This window comes from Coturnix japonica, chromosome 1 (assembly GCF_001577835.2).
Source record: "Coturnix japonica isolate 7356 chromosome 1, Coturnix japonica 2.1, whole genome shotgun sequence".
NCBI lineage: Eukaryota > Metazoa > Chordata > Aves > Galliformes > Phasianidae > Coturnix > Coturnix japonica.
The window spans coordinates 173,384,533-173,397,441 of NC_029516.1; the positions used below are offsets into that span (position 1 = coordinate 173,384,533).

General features: G+C 38.9%; 1 protein-coding gene across 1 annotated transcript in view; it reads right to left on the reverse strand.

Moving 5' to 3' along the window:
• Positions 1-12,909, reverse strand: part of EMSY (EMSY transcriptional repressor, BRCA2 interacting) — a 37,755-nt gene that overhangs the window by 12,947 nt on the left and 11,899 nt on the right. The window contains 5 exon segments of the mRNA XM_032442287.1: positions 511-647; positions 1,911-2,084; positions 3,565-3,714; positions 5,796-6,107; positions 8,316-8,592. Of these exon segments, the coding sequence (XP_032298178.1) occupies positions 511-647; positions 1,911-2,084; positions 3,565-3,714; positions 5,796-6,107; positions 8,316-8,592 (1,050 nt within the window).

The following is a 12,909-nucleotide window of genomic DNA, read 5'->3' on the forward strand; positions in this document are numbered from 1 at the left end:
TTCATAATGTACGAAGGAAATTCAGCTGCATCTGGAAACTTGATTCTGTCTTTACTACACGTCATTTTATTCAGTAACTGCACCACTACACAATACTCAGGAACAGGAAACCAAGTGTGGTACCTTTACTGTAAAGGAACAGCTTATTTCTGCCCAAAAGACACACTGATGGAAATGCAAGCTTGCAACTGGTCTGAGGTTCTCATTAGAGCACTAAGAGGATAAGATTCTACTTCTGCTTAATTCTTCAGTGTTATACAAAACAAGTAACTGTAGAAAAAAGGGCAAATCATCATTTAACTCTGGGAACGATCCCAGCTTGTTTTAAAGATCTTTAATAACCCACAAAACATATTTATTCTTCTAACATCCTTGACATTAAGGCATGCTGTATCTGCTACGAAGCTCATGCAAAATTTGCTTTTAATTGGGACTTTAGCGGAAAGAGCACAGCAGACAGCACAGTCTGTCATTTGGACATGGATCTTTAGAGTTGAGAGTCTTACTTACCCCAGCATTCAACAACGTTGTGACAACGTTTTTGCCAGGAAGCCCTTGAATTGTGGTTCCTTTTCCAGTAGTCTTTTGCACAACGATCACATTGGGTTTGGATGTCATTGGAATTGTAGTGATTTTGGTTGTAGTTCCTAAATTGTAATGAGAAAAGAAGGAACATGAAGTTTATCCCACTTACAGTTCCTTTCACTTTAGAAGTTGGCTGCATAGAAATCGCTGTATTTAAATCTTACAGCACAACAAAGAAAGCATCTGGAACGGGAAATTATGCCACTCAACTCAAAACATTAATATCAGTTGCTTGCTCTATGAATCTTTTGTCTATAGGCACGTGCGAGACAACAGCAGTTCATTCTGTATCAGAACAGACAACTTCTCATAAATTACACAGCAGACTAATGCAGGTTTCTCAGGATAAGACATCTAACTTCTCAAAAGCTAGAGTTAGGGGAGATAAGGGCGACATTAATACTCATGTCAAGACCCTACCTGCACAGATAAGAGCTGACTTAAATGACTTCAGAACTCAACAGATAACTTTGGCAGAAGAACCTATGTGTATCAATAATAGCTCTCTAGCCAAGAGAAAAGCCATCTCTTCCTAGAATCGAGCTGTTGCAGTGTAAGTGACTAACAGTGGACTGAAAAAGAAAGATAAAAAAAGGAAAAGAAAAATATGCTATTGTGTTACAATCAGTTCTTGAAAGTTGAGTTCCTAACCATTTTTATTTATTTCAAAGAGCTGCGATGGCTATTTCTCTCCCTCTCCCAGTAAGTAATAAGATCCATTCCCCGCATCAGGTTATCTTGGCATAAAGGCAAATATCACTTTTAAACTTGTGTAATATCAGGACAAATTAGTATAATCCTTATCAAGAACAATCAAGGACTTCCCTGCATAGTCTGCTGCTTTGGAGAACAACAATACTCGCTTTTCTTTATAAACTCATTGGTCTACCTAGAAATCTCCTCAAGAACTCATCATACCTGTGACAGGATGAAGAAGTTCCTATATTAGCCCCAAATAAGATTTTGTAGAAATTAGGATTATAAAAATTGAGGTATGTCTGCCAGACTACACTCCAGGGTGGCTTTACCCCAGTCTCTGCTGTCTTTTCAGTGCCAGAATCTGGCTGGTGATACTTTGGGTCTATGATAAGAACCAGCAGCATGAGCTCTTGAGTTATCTAGAGACAAAAGAACTCATACCTTCTACCTGCTATTTATACCTTCACTTTCAGCTGTTTTTCTTCTGAGTCAATCCCTCCAATAAAAACCCTATACATTATTCACGGATGCAACAGACACATAAGCCCCAAACAATTTCAGCAAGTATAGACTTGCTTGTGAATTCAGCCCTAATATTAACAAAAACAAAAACCTCATATGCCTACCAGAGACAATATTACTGCTGATAATCTTGCCTCCCAACGTAGCCAGTGATTTTGGTACTACCGTAATGATGCTACCACTCGTGGTTTTCACATAAGTTGCAGCCCCTGGAGTTCCAGCCATCCGAGCCCCTATAGAGGGACTAACTGTTGGTCGTGTATATGTTGCTTGAGTTCCTGTGTTAAAGAACAAAAGAGAAAAGAAAACAACAACTGAAGTTTGCTGTTAAAAGACAATTCCCTATTAGTGGTAAAGTAGGGGGGAGGGGAAAGAAGTTAGAAGTAAAGCACTAGATTGTATTTAGATAGTCCCTATGCTGCAATTTATTACAACTCCTTGTGAACCTACAGGTAGTTTCTAAACACACAAAGCAATTTTCAAGTATATGCAACCTTTAAATTCACACAGTTTTGTGAAATATTGTACTACACGCTCTATGACTAACACACTTTAATTCATGACCTTGTCTCCAGGCTTTTACTTTTCAATGGGTGCACAGATTCTACCTGAATGTTTGCCACTTACTCTGCTAGACACCCAAGAATTAGTTCTTTGATGAAGCTATGAGAACTGATTCCTGTTCCTCTTGAAAGAGGCCTAGACTTCCACTTTGCCCATGAGACAAATCATTTAAGAACACCGGCAATTACTCCCCTCAGAGATATAATTAGACCCAAGTGTAATTCACAATGACAACATGATTGTATAGATTTAGCATTTAGCTAAACCCTATTACCTTCTACCTACTGAAAACAAAATAAGATGTGAGTACACAGAAGAACATGCTCGAAATAATAACAGAAGTCAATAGCTACACTAAGAACACAATTCCATTCTGCTTGTACCGCTGCCAATAATTTGCTATAGACATTAACTGCTAATCATCACAGAGAAAACCAACTTGCTTTACCAACAAAGCCATATGTTCAAATCTAAGAGAGAAGAACAAGGTTATACAAATTAAAAGAAGTGAAAAACTGTTAATTCTTTTTTATATGCTGGGAAATGTTTGTGTGAAGCAGGAGTTAAAGGTTTTCGTTTCTTTTAAAGATATCATTAACCATCAGCTAATAATCCCAACTCATGCTAAGAATTCAGAACACTGGATAGAGCTGCTTTGCACGTTTTCCTCATACAAGATTATAACTTGCAACATCTGCATTAGTTCTGACCTCCAATGAAAAAGCAAACACAAATACAATTAGATCTCCAGAAAAAAACAAACAATAAATGGGATTTTAAAATTCAGTTTACTGGCAAGACTATGAGCAAGTCATCTGTCTTTAAACTTCCTGCATGTAAAGTAGAAATGATGATGATGATGACCTACCTACCTACAACCAAAGTAAACTGTTTAATGTAAGGTGCTACAGAAGTGCAAAGTATCAGTGTAACTTGCAAAATATATATTCATAAATATTTTGAAATCAACTCAATGAGGATGGAATTTGCATTGTTTTCTGCATTATTTCAAAGAGATCACAAGAGGAATGAAAGAGCTAAAATCCTTATCTAGCATCATGATCAGGTGTGTGAACATGATGTTGTGCTCACTGTTTACAACAGAGAAGCGACTTTTTTCCCCCTAGCAAACCATGTTTTGCTGCCTGCATGCCTGGGTTTACCCTCCCTTCCCTTCTCAGAGTCATAACTTACCAGAGGGAGTAGTGACCAGTTTAGTTGTCATGACAGTCCCATTACTGCTAACCACCATTATAGGTGAATTGCTACTGCTGGGCAATGCCGCTGTAACTGGTTTGGGAAGGATTTTACTGAGCTGCACCTGCTGAGTGATTATTTTAACACCTAGGAAAGGAGAAAGGTTACTGTTAAAATACAGGCACGAAAAGTTACTTCCAGAAATGCTTTCTCAGATAGAGCCCTAGTGGGCAGGTAGCCTCACAAGGCTTCTATTCTGAGCCCATGTATTCTTCATTATGGAAATACTTTTTTGTTGGGCCATTTTCTTTAATTTTTTTTTATAATTGTTTTGTGGATTATTATTTTAATATTTCTTCGCAAAGAAGATATTCATCATCTTTGCTTTCATGTGCCTGTTTCAATTGCTAGCAACTCCCACTGAGCCACGGGATTACATCCCATCATTGAGTTACTTCATTGATTTTTAATCTTTCCAGGTTCGTGACTCAAAAACTTGAATACATTTCCCAGGCCAACAGGTTACAACCAATACCAAATTGTTTCATGTACCATGAAGCATCTAAAAAGGCAGCAGTTCTCCATGAAATTAGTCTGTTAAGTTTTAATGTCTTAAACAGCCCAGCTGAATTCCATCCTTGTGTATATATAACAAAGCTTCCTGCACGATCAATACGGATGGGTATAAGGAACTAACTGTGACACTGGCTATAGAAGGTTGCTTTGAGTAAACTATTATCACTCCCCTTGAGTTATTGGTTATCTTGACATTGAGAGGAACTGTGTTAGAATAAACTCTGAGTAGAAGTAGCAAGGATAGGGACACCTCATTATGGCAATGATTTTGCTCATTTTTACTCAGTTATCGTAGAGAAATGGGAGATGAGTGAGATTCACTTCTCAGTTGCAAACCAAAAGGCCACTGTTGTCTGTTCAAAAGTATACCCAGGCTGCGTGTTTCTCAGGTGGTCAAGTTCTGTGTTGTGATTCCTCTGTGTTGGTTAAATGCTATGAAACACCCAGTCTGAATTAATCCTGCCTGAATGTAGGCATTTGTATTCATACACAAATGTTCGTAGGCGAGCAATTTTCAGGCTACAAAACATCCTCCAGAGATGTTTGCTTCTTCTGCACTGATTATAAGCACCGTACAAAGCAAGCAAGCTCCAAATCATTAGAAGAAAAACTGAAGCCTTATCATGATCCAGACACAACACTGGGTAAAAAGCCAAACCCTCATGAAATCAGCTCACAACTGCCACAAATGGTATTTCCACAAGAAATTATAACTAAAAAGCACTCTGAGACCAAATCCATAGCAAAAAGAACAGAGCGAAGCTCTCAGTGACAAAACGTTGTTTAGTAATTGAAGGATGGTTTAGTAATTGGTGATGGAGGCATCCTATTTGTTTTCATTACAGGGCATTTTTTCCTAGGCAGTGGTGTTGTAATCCACTTTTATTAAAGAATAGGGATAGGTTTGTTTCTTCACAGCCTGTTTTAAATATTATTTTTTAACTAAATAATACAAACAAAATAATAATTCTACCAATCACATTATTCATATGGAATATGGATTTAAAAATACTTTGCACTTTCATAGCACTTCTTGTTTTAAAATCTGGTAACTTCGCAAGCATTACTCCTTACCACTTCTCACTAAGAATTGTATTTTACAGTAAAGCCAAGGAAGAAAGATTACACAACTTGCCCAAAGTCAACTGAATGAATCAACGTCACAAAAAGAATTGAGATCAATTCCCAGACTCAGATCTAATTGTATTTTTGCTGTGACAAGTACCTCAAAAACAGATTTCAATTTTTGGACCAGAGAAAAGAACAGAAACATGGATTAACTTTTTTTTCCTCCAGTTGATGCATCTGAACAGCTCTTGGATCCTCAGAAAACCGGTGTCTTCATGTTTCAGCTAAATTACTTTTCAAGATACCTACATACCTTTCAATGCCTAATGATAAAACACTTACTCCTAAAGCACGGTATGTAATACCTGAACCAAACAAGAAGAATGTCAGAATGAAACTCCTCACTTATTGTTAGCTGACAACATAAATCATCCTTCTCTATTATTTAATTTTGAAATAGTGCTCTTAAGCAGTTACAACTTCACAGCTCCCTCTCTACGTCTGGGACAGAATCCGGTCCCTACTTTTTGAGGTTTGGGGTTAGACCACAGTTGGCAATATGACCCAAGCTTAACTCCAACTACCTGATTCCTGTTTGATCTGAATGGTGGGCTTGATGCCAGGTGGAAATTGAGATTGCTGTGGCTGCTGTTGAGCTACAGAAGACTGTGCCAGCTGTTGCTGCTGTGGCTGCTGCTGCTGTTGTTGCTGTGGCTGCTGCTGCTGTTGCTGCTGTGGCTGCTGCTGCTGGGTCTGTTGCATTTGGTGCAGTTGCTGCTTGGGGGACTGTTGATGCTGTTTGGGGAACTGTGCTAAGATTTGCGTTGGATTCCCAACCAAACCTTTTGGGGAAGGTAGTCTGGTAGAGGCTACTTTAATCGCTGATGTGGATACACCTACAAAAGAGTAAATGGTTTAAGATTTAACAATGCAATATGAAAGTATGATTTCTTTATATACACTCTTTCATTTAAACTGTCCTTACTAGTGAAAAATGCAAATAAATAACAGCACTTGCACCAGAAATGCTCTGTTCAGTGTCAAGGGAACTTCATGCACACATTCAGCGTGACAGTAGAATATCTTCAGGAAGATAACACAAAGACCACAATCCTAGCCTATTTCCTGCACCTTTTGTAGTACAAATAACTTCATGAATCTTCACAGAGCCAGATCTTTAATCTTCAATAAAGCAAAATATTTGTACTGAATAAAAATCAATAAGCTAGGAATGCAGGAATGACAAATGTCAAATCCAGCATTATAAAGCACTATCTGTTAGTGAACAAAACATTATCTTACAAAAATGAATCAAGTAATGGTCCATGATTTAGAAAACTACGGAACATATCTTTTTCTGATGAAAGGTTAAACAGTCTTACAAGTAATAGAGTGGTACAGTCAGATAAAAAAAAATCTTCTGAATACATAAGCATACATACATAATTCCTTGCACAGCTGGCAGAGGTGTCAGAACATTGCCAGCAAGTCTGAGCTTCACCTCAAATTCTGCACTGTACCATCCACAAGCACCAAAAAAGAATCACAGAATGGCCCAGATTAGAATGGACCTCAGGGATCATGAGGCTCCAACCTCCCTGCCATAGGCAGGGCCACCAACCTCCACATTTAATACCAGCCCAGGTTGCCCAGGGCCCTGTCAAACCTGGCCTTGAACACCTCCAGGGATGGATGGGGCATCCACAAGCTCTCTGGGCAGCTGTTCCAGCATCTCACCACTCTCATAGTAAACAACTTCCCCTGACACCCCATCTAAATCTTCCCTCCTTCAACTTCAAATCATTTCCCCTTGTCCTGCTGTTATCTACCCTTTCAAAGAGTTGATAAAGTCAAAGTCCATGTCTTATGCTGGCACACTTCAACCAACTCCATGCTGAAGTGAAAGGCTTTAATCTCCTTTCTTAGTTTTTCCTCTACAATTATCAATAACACAAACAGTCATAGCAACCTACAATTCTGACAATGTAAATAAGCAACCTTTTCCTTGCTGCATGACCTATGAGCTTCCCCTTTTCTTCGTCTGCCATTCTTGTTTACTGATCTCATTTCTCCATGGTGGGAGTCATTATCAGTTTGTCACAATATTTCATCAGTATCTTCCATAATTACATTGAATCTATAACCTGCAGCAGTTACTTTCGAATTGTAGCTGCCACTTCCAAGACCAAATCCAATTAAATATCCATGGTTCGATATGAAACACTGCTGTAAGCTCTTTTGTGCTGTAGATCACTAATGTACCTTAAGTACCTGGTTCATGGAAGCAATATGGACTGCAGAATACCTCCTGAGCCCTGATTAGGCTGAGCAACATTTTATGGTTTGAAAAATGGAATGGAAAATATAAACCAAGAAAAATGCTATGCAACAATTGTCACTGTCAGGCACAGTAAGTGGTGGTCACTTAGATCCTTTCAGTCACTCGCACCTTCTCACCCAAAGAGTCAGCCAATGGGCACAGAATGGAATCAATCACGCTAGAAGGCATAGATAGAAAGAGAAACCAGCAGCTCAGGTGTTTTAAACTCAGGCCCACTCAGATCTTAAGATTAAGGACCTGAAAGTTAAGCCGTCAATAAAACATGAAGATAAAGATGTATAAGCCTTTAATAATACTTCAGGACTATTACAATAGTGAGTACGTCAAGCATAAGCTTAATATACTTGGTGTGAACTTTGCATGCTTCTGTGAAGGCATTAAGAGAAGCAATGAAGATGATATTCAAATAATACTAGAAATACCCATTCTTTGTGAATAAGACAGAGCTCTCTGAATACAGTCATTCTGGAGCAATGTTTTAATGCCAAAACGATTTTTTTTCCCCTCAAACTAAAAGCTTTGCTTCATCAGATTCTCTTTAAGAACTGAATTTATACATCAGTGGTTGAATAAGGAAAAGAGCTGTGCCCAGTAAGAATTCCTCTGCAGTACCTTGGATTACTTTCATCAGTGGAGCGTTTTTTAACAACTCCTTTTTTGAACCCAGCATACGTAAATATAAACCTCATCTCTATGCTGTTCTCAAAGCAAAGCCTCATTTATCAGCAAGAAAGCTCTCACACGTACAATGTTTTCATCATACCTTGTGCTACCGTTGACATGACCACAGATGGCGTTGATGATACCACAGCAGTCACAGCAATTGTACTTGCAGTACAGGAGGGAGTGGAACAGCTACTGCTGCTGGTGCTACTGCTGACCAAAGAGGACTGAGAAGCAGTGATAACCACCGGCTGTTTCTGAGTAGTCGAGGCGATGACTGATGTTGGAACAAGTTTCGTAACTGCTGCATAGTTGTGGGACTTGGAAAGGATGTTGGGTACAAAAGTTGAGCTTGGAGATGTGGTTACTATTATCACCTGAAAGGGGAAACAAAAAAAAAAGAAAGAAAGAAAGAAGAAATTCATGTGTTCTTTGCACTTATAAAGAGCGTAAAACTTCTGTAACATAATGGCATGTGAGCATTTAGTTCTGGGCTACACGTTTATCAAGACCATTTAAAAGTGTGAATCATGCTCGATGGCAATTAAAAATTTCCCTCAGTTTGAAAAGACAGTTATAAACATTTCCTTAGAAGGTTTGTTTTTGTTTGTTTGTTTTTTAAAGATAATTCTACTTTAATTAGATAGCAATTGCTTGTTTGAAGGCAGACAGGAATTAAGTGCTTGGGTTCAGTTAACCAAGCCAGAAAGCCCGAAGCCCATTTTAAACTCCACAGCAGGGAGATCAAGCAAGTTTTAAACACCATTCTCCCTAATCTGGCACAAATACCAATAAATGGCAATGAAGAGAATAAAGAAATATCTTTTTCTCTTCAACAACAGCTGCTGAGTCAGTAATGGGAAATGTTGCTGATCCACAAGGATGTAAGCAATCAATATTTCATCAGTGAAAAACCTGTTCTAGGTTCAGAAACAATTTGTTTTAATTAGAGTCCTCAGTAACAATAAATTCTTTCATATCTGCCTGAAAACCGTTTGAAGATAATAGGCACTACTCCTAATATGATCTTCACTTATGAGTCCATGCTCTGATTTGACATTGATGTACATAGAAAGAGGTCTGTCCTTATGCAACTAACCTAGAAAACTGCCCATCTCTTACATTTTAAACATAAGAACTACTTATGTAAGGAGGTTTGTGTTATTCTGTTTACTCCTACCTCCTTGTATTTACAAACACACGGTTGAAACAGAAACACACAGGACAGCAATACAAAGCATTCAGCTTGCCATGCAAGAACTTCAAGAAATGATTTCAATAATCCAATTATCCCCACATCGTTTTTAAACTACCAGATTTGTAATAACTTAGTAATGACTTCATAGAACAAAATCAAATAAGAAAAGGTACATAAGGAGGAAATAAAACCTTGACCAGAACAAATTGAAAGTCTTATACTACTTCCCAACGCTACTGAAATCTTGCTCAGAATTGATGGAATGGATGGAATCAAGATAGCAGAGTTCATCACTCTGGTTGTCTCTGCCTCTCCTTTCTCCCCGCTACACCTACTTTTATGATCCCTGCTACTTAACTGAGTTTTAAAACATTCAGACATGAGGAAAACCAAAACTTCACTACCTCCCACCAATGACAGCACATTAACCACACCTCATCACCACCCAAACGATAAGTTCTCCATACCCACTGCTTTGCCTCCTTATTTCTTACTTCAGGAAGAATGTTTTTGCTGTGAAACCCTTATTTTCACCTTCTGCCTTATCCCAATTTAACAGTCTTCAGAATCTGCTCCTGGGCTGTGGCCAAATACACATGCAGAATGTACATGAGCCTAATCTTGCACGTGAAAAGACCTTAAGGTGTGACTGCGGAGTGTAATTTTGTTTCTTCAGTAGTCAGATGGCACTAGAAATAATTCAAGTTCTTGAATACTAGGGCCAGCTCCATTTCATATTGGATAACTAATTTAGGTGAACACACGACAAGATACAGGATATGAAGGAAGATTATTCATGTTAAACTTCCTATGTAATTCCTAGTGCAATAGGGCAACTTCAGCAACTCAGCTAATTACAAATATACAGGATGAATCCAGATATAATCACAACTCCTGAACAGTGTTGTTCTTCAATCAAAATAAGAGATAAAACCATCAGTTTGAGGTTATTACTTAATAAGACTGTTTAATCGTGCAAGGGAAAAAGTCTCGTCAAGTATTACAGTTCAGGATCAACTGCTGTCCTGTGACTAAATAGGTTTGGATCTCTATGTTCCGCTGTATTAATTCTGGGAGAAGAAATGCAGTGATGATTAGTGATCTTCCTGCATGAAATATAACAAGAAAGCAGGATTTTCTGATTTAAAAACAAAAAACAACTATAAGTCTTGAAACTTAAATCACAACAATTATACTTTTGAAATACTATATTTTCCACATGTCCAAACATTCAATGGCATGGAGATGCACCAGGAAAGGGTCAGGCTGGGTGTGGGGAAAAGGTTCTGCACCAGGGGGTGGTGGGCATGGAACATGCTGCCCAGGACAGTGGCCAGGGCCTTGAGCTGCCAGAGCTCAGGGACACAGGGTTTGGGTTTTGGATGGTCCTGTGTGGAGCCAGGAGCTGGACTCAATGTGAGACCCCCCTGTGGGTTTCTTCCAACTCAGGATATCCTGTGATTACATGTTGTCACAGGTACCAGAACTGCACCACATCTTTCTACAGCAGAAAGACTGACTGGTGACCAACAGCAAGTTGCCTTTTTTGCTTTTGTTATGGTAAGAGATAAATTCCTTACATTCACTGAAATTTAGTCCTATCAGCTCACTTTCGAGAAACATCAAAACCTGAAGAATTTATTTCCTGAAGAAATAAATGAACCAAACTGCCAGAAGCTGAAGCTAAATTCCTTCTGTGTCCTAGACAGAGGATTTTATTATAGGAAGAAAAGCCAGAAATTGGAGCTGTGACATTATTAGTTGTTACGGCAAGTCTTTCTCCAACCCACTGAGATGTCAAAACAATTCTGAAAGCTGGCGTGTAGAAACTGAAAAAATCTCATTCATATCCAAGAACTTCACTCATAACCCAGCTGCACTTGTTTAAAATGGTGCAGTTCCAATTTGAGTCTAACAAGCCTGTCATTTAGTTTAAAACCACTCAGAGGGATTCCTCCCACCAAATTTATCCAGTGTCGTATCTTAACATACACAAATCCAACGAAAGAGGGCAGTGTGACAAGTTCAGAAACAAACACTACTATGGCTCGCTGATGAAACAAAAGATTTTCCCATTGCTGCAGACTGGCAAAGAGTCATGCTATGAAAACTAAGACCTAACATTTCCAGGTCTGAATGAAGCAAAAGCACAACTGCACAAAAGATCCTACCGACAGTCCTTACTCTTCCTTTTGCAGGTTTAGTACACTCTAGCTTTAAACTACTATGCATATTTACTATAACACTATAGATACTTAAGGCGAAGAAAATTCTTCCTGCACAAAAGGTGAGCCTAAGAAGAGCAGCAGGCTAGGTAGGTTAGTAAGGCTCGAAGCTAGCTGTGTGTTTGCTGCAGTGAATGCAGGATGTTCTGTTTAATGACTCACTCAAAGATTTCTATGTATGTCTTCTGAGGTGAAGATTGATTAAGGACGCTGTCAAAGAACAGTAAATCAAATGAAAACAATGAAAACTTGGAAATGGAAAAAGGCCAGAAAGCAAGTTCCTTATTGCACATCACTCCAGCTTAAATCGTCCTTGTTTTACAAGTTTCCAAAACCAGGATATGGGAACTCTCCTAACCCAGAGTGATAAAACAATTAACAAGACTAAAGAACAAATACCGTCTGAAGGTTTGAGTTCAAGTGTCAAACTCTCACCATTGGAAAAAAAAATAAATGCTCGTTAATAGCCAGCCTACAACCAGCCTGTCAGTATCAAGGCAAAATTCATTATTTTTTTCTCTCACACAAGTCTTAATTAATAACTGAACCAAGAGTTGACTTGGTCTGAGGCATTAATCTTTTTTAAACCTTAAGGACAAAAAAGCAGACAGATCTGAAATGCACTGTTAAGCATGGGAAAGTAGTCATGCAATAGAACAGCCACTTAAAATCTGAGTCCAATAAAAAGTTTCAAAATGGGTAAACCTTCACATACTGCATTCTCACAAAACCTGGGCATACCCAGCTGAGATAATGAAACTGATCTGATCACAGCGTTGTTTATGTAGAATGAGAAACTGCACACTAGAACTAAAAGGAAAATAAAGCCCTCCCCAGCCTTCCATCAGCTCCAATGGCAAGCCTTATAGACCCCCAGAACGTAGTCTCTAGACAAAAGGCAAGGCAAGGGAAAGCCCATGCCACCTTCTCCTGGAAATCTACTACTGCAAAGAATAGTTATAAGTAAGGAAAATAGAAATAAGAAAGATTACCTTTGACCAATAGTTGTTACCATCTGAAGGCTGTTCAGTGGCCTATGTGATCCAGTTCTCAGTGGATCAGTGTCCATATCACAAAACCCAACACCACAAATGGTACTAACTGGCAACCTTGTTGGCAGTCTCACCAGAGAGGCCAAGAATTGAATGAGCATGGAGACTGAATCCCCTCTCACCCCTAAAGGTGGTCCCTCCAGGTCAGGGTTGAGGCACATTGGTGGGGCAATGTGGGGAAGCTTGCACTGCCGCTGCCTGTGCTGTACCTGTTCTGTG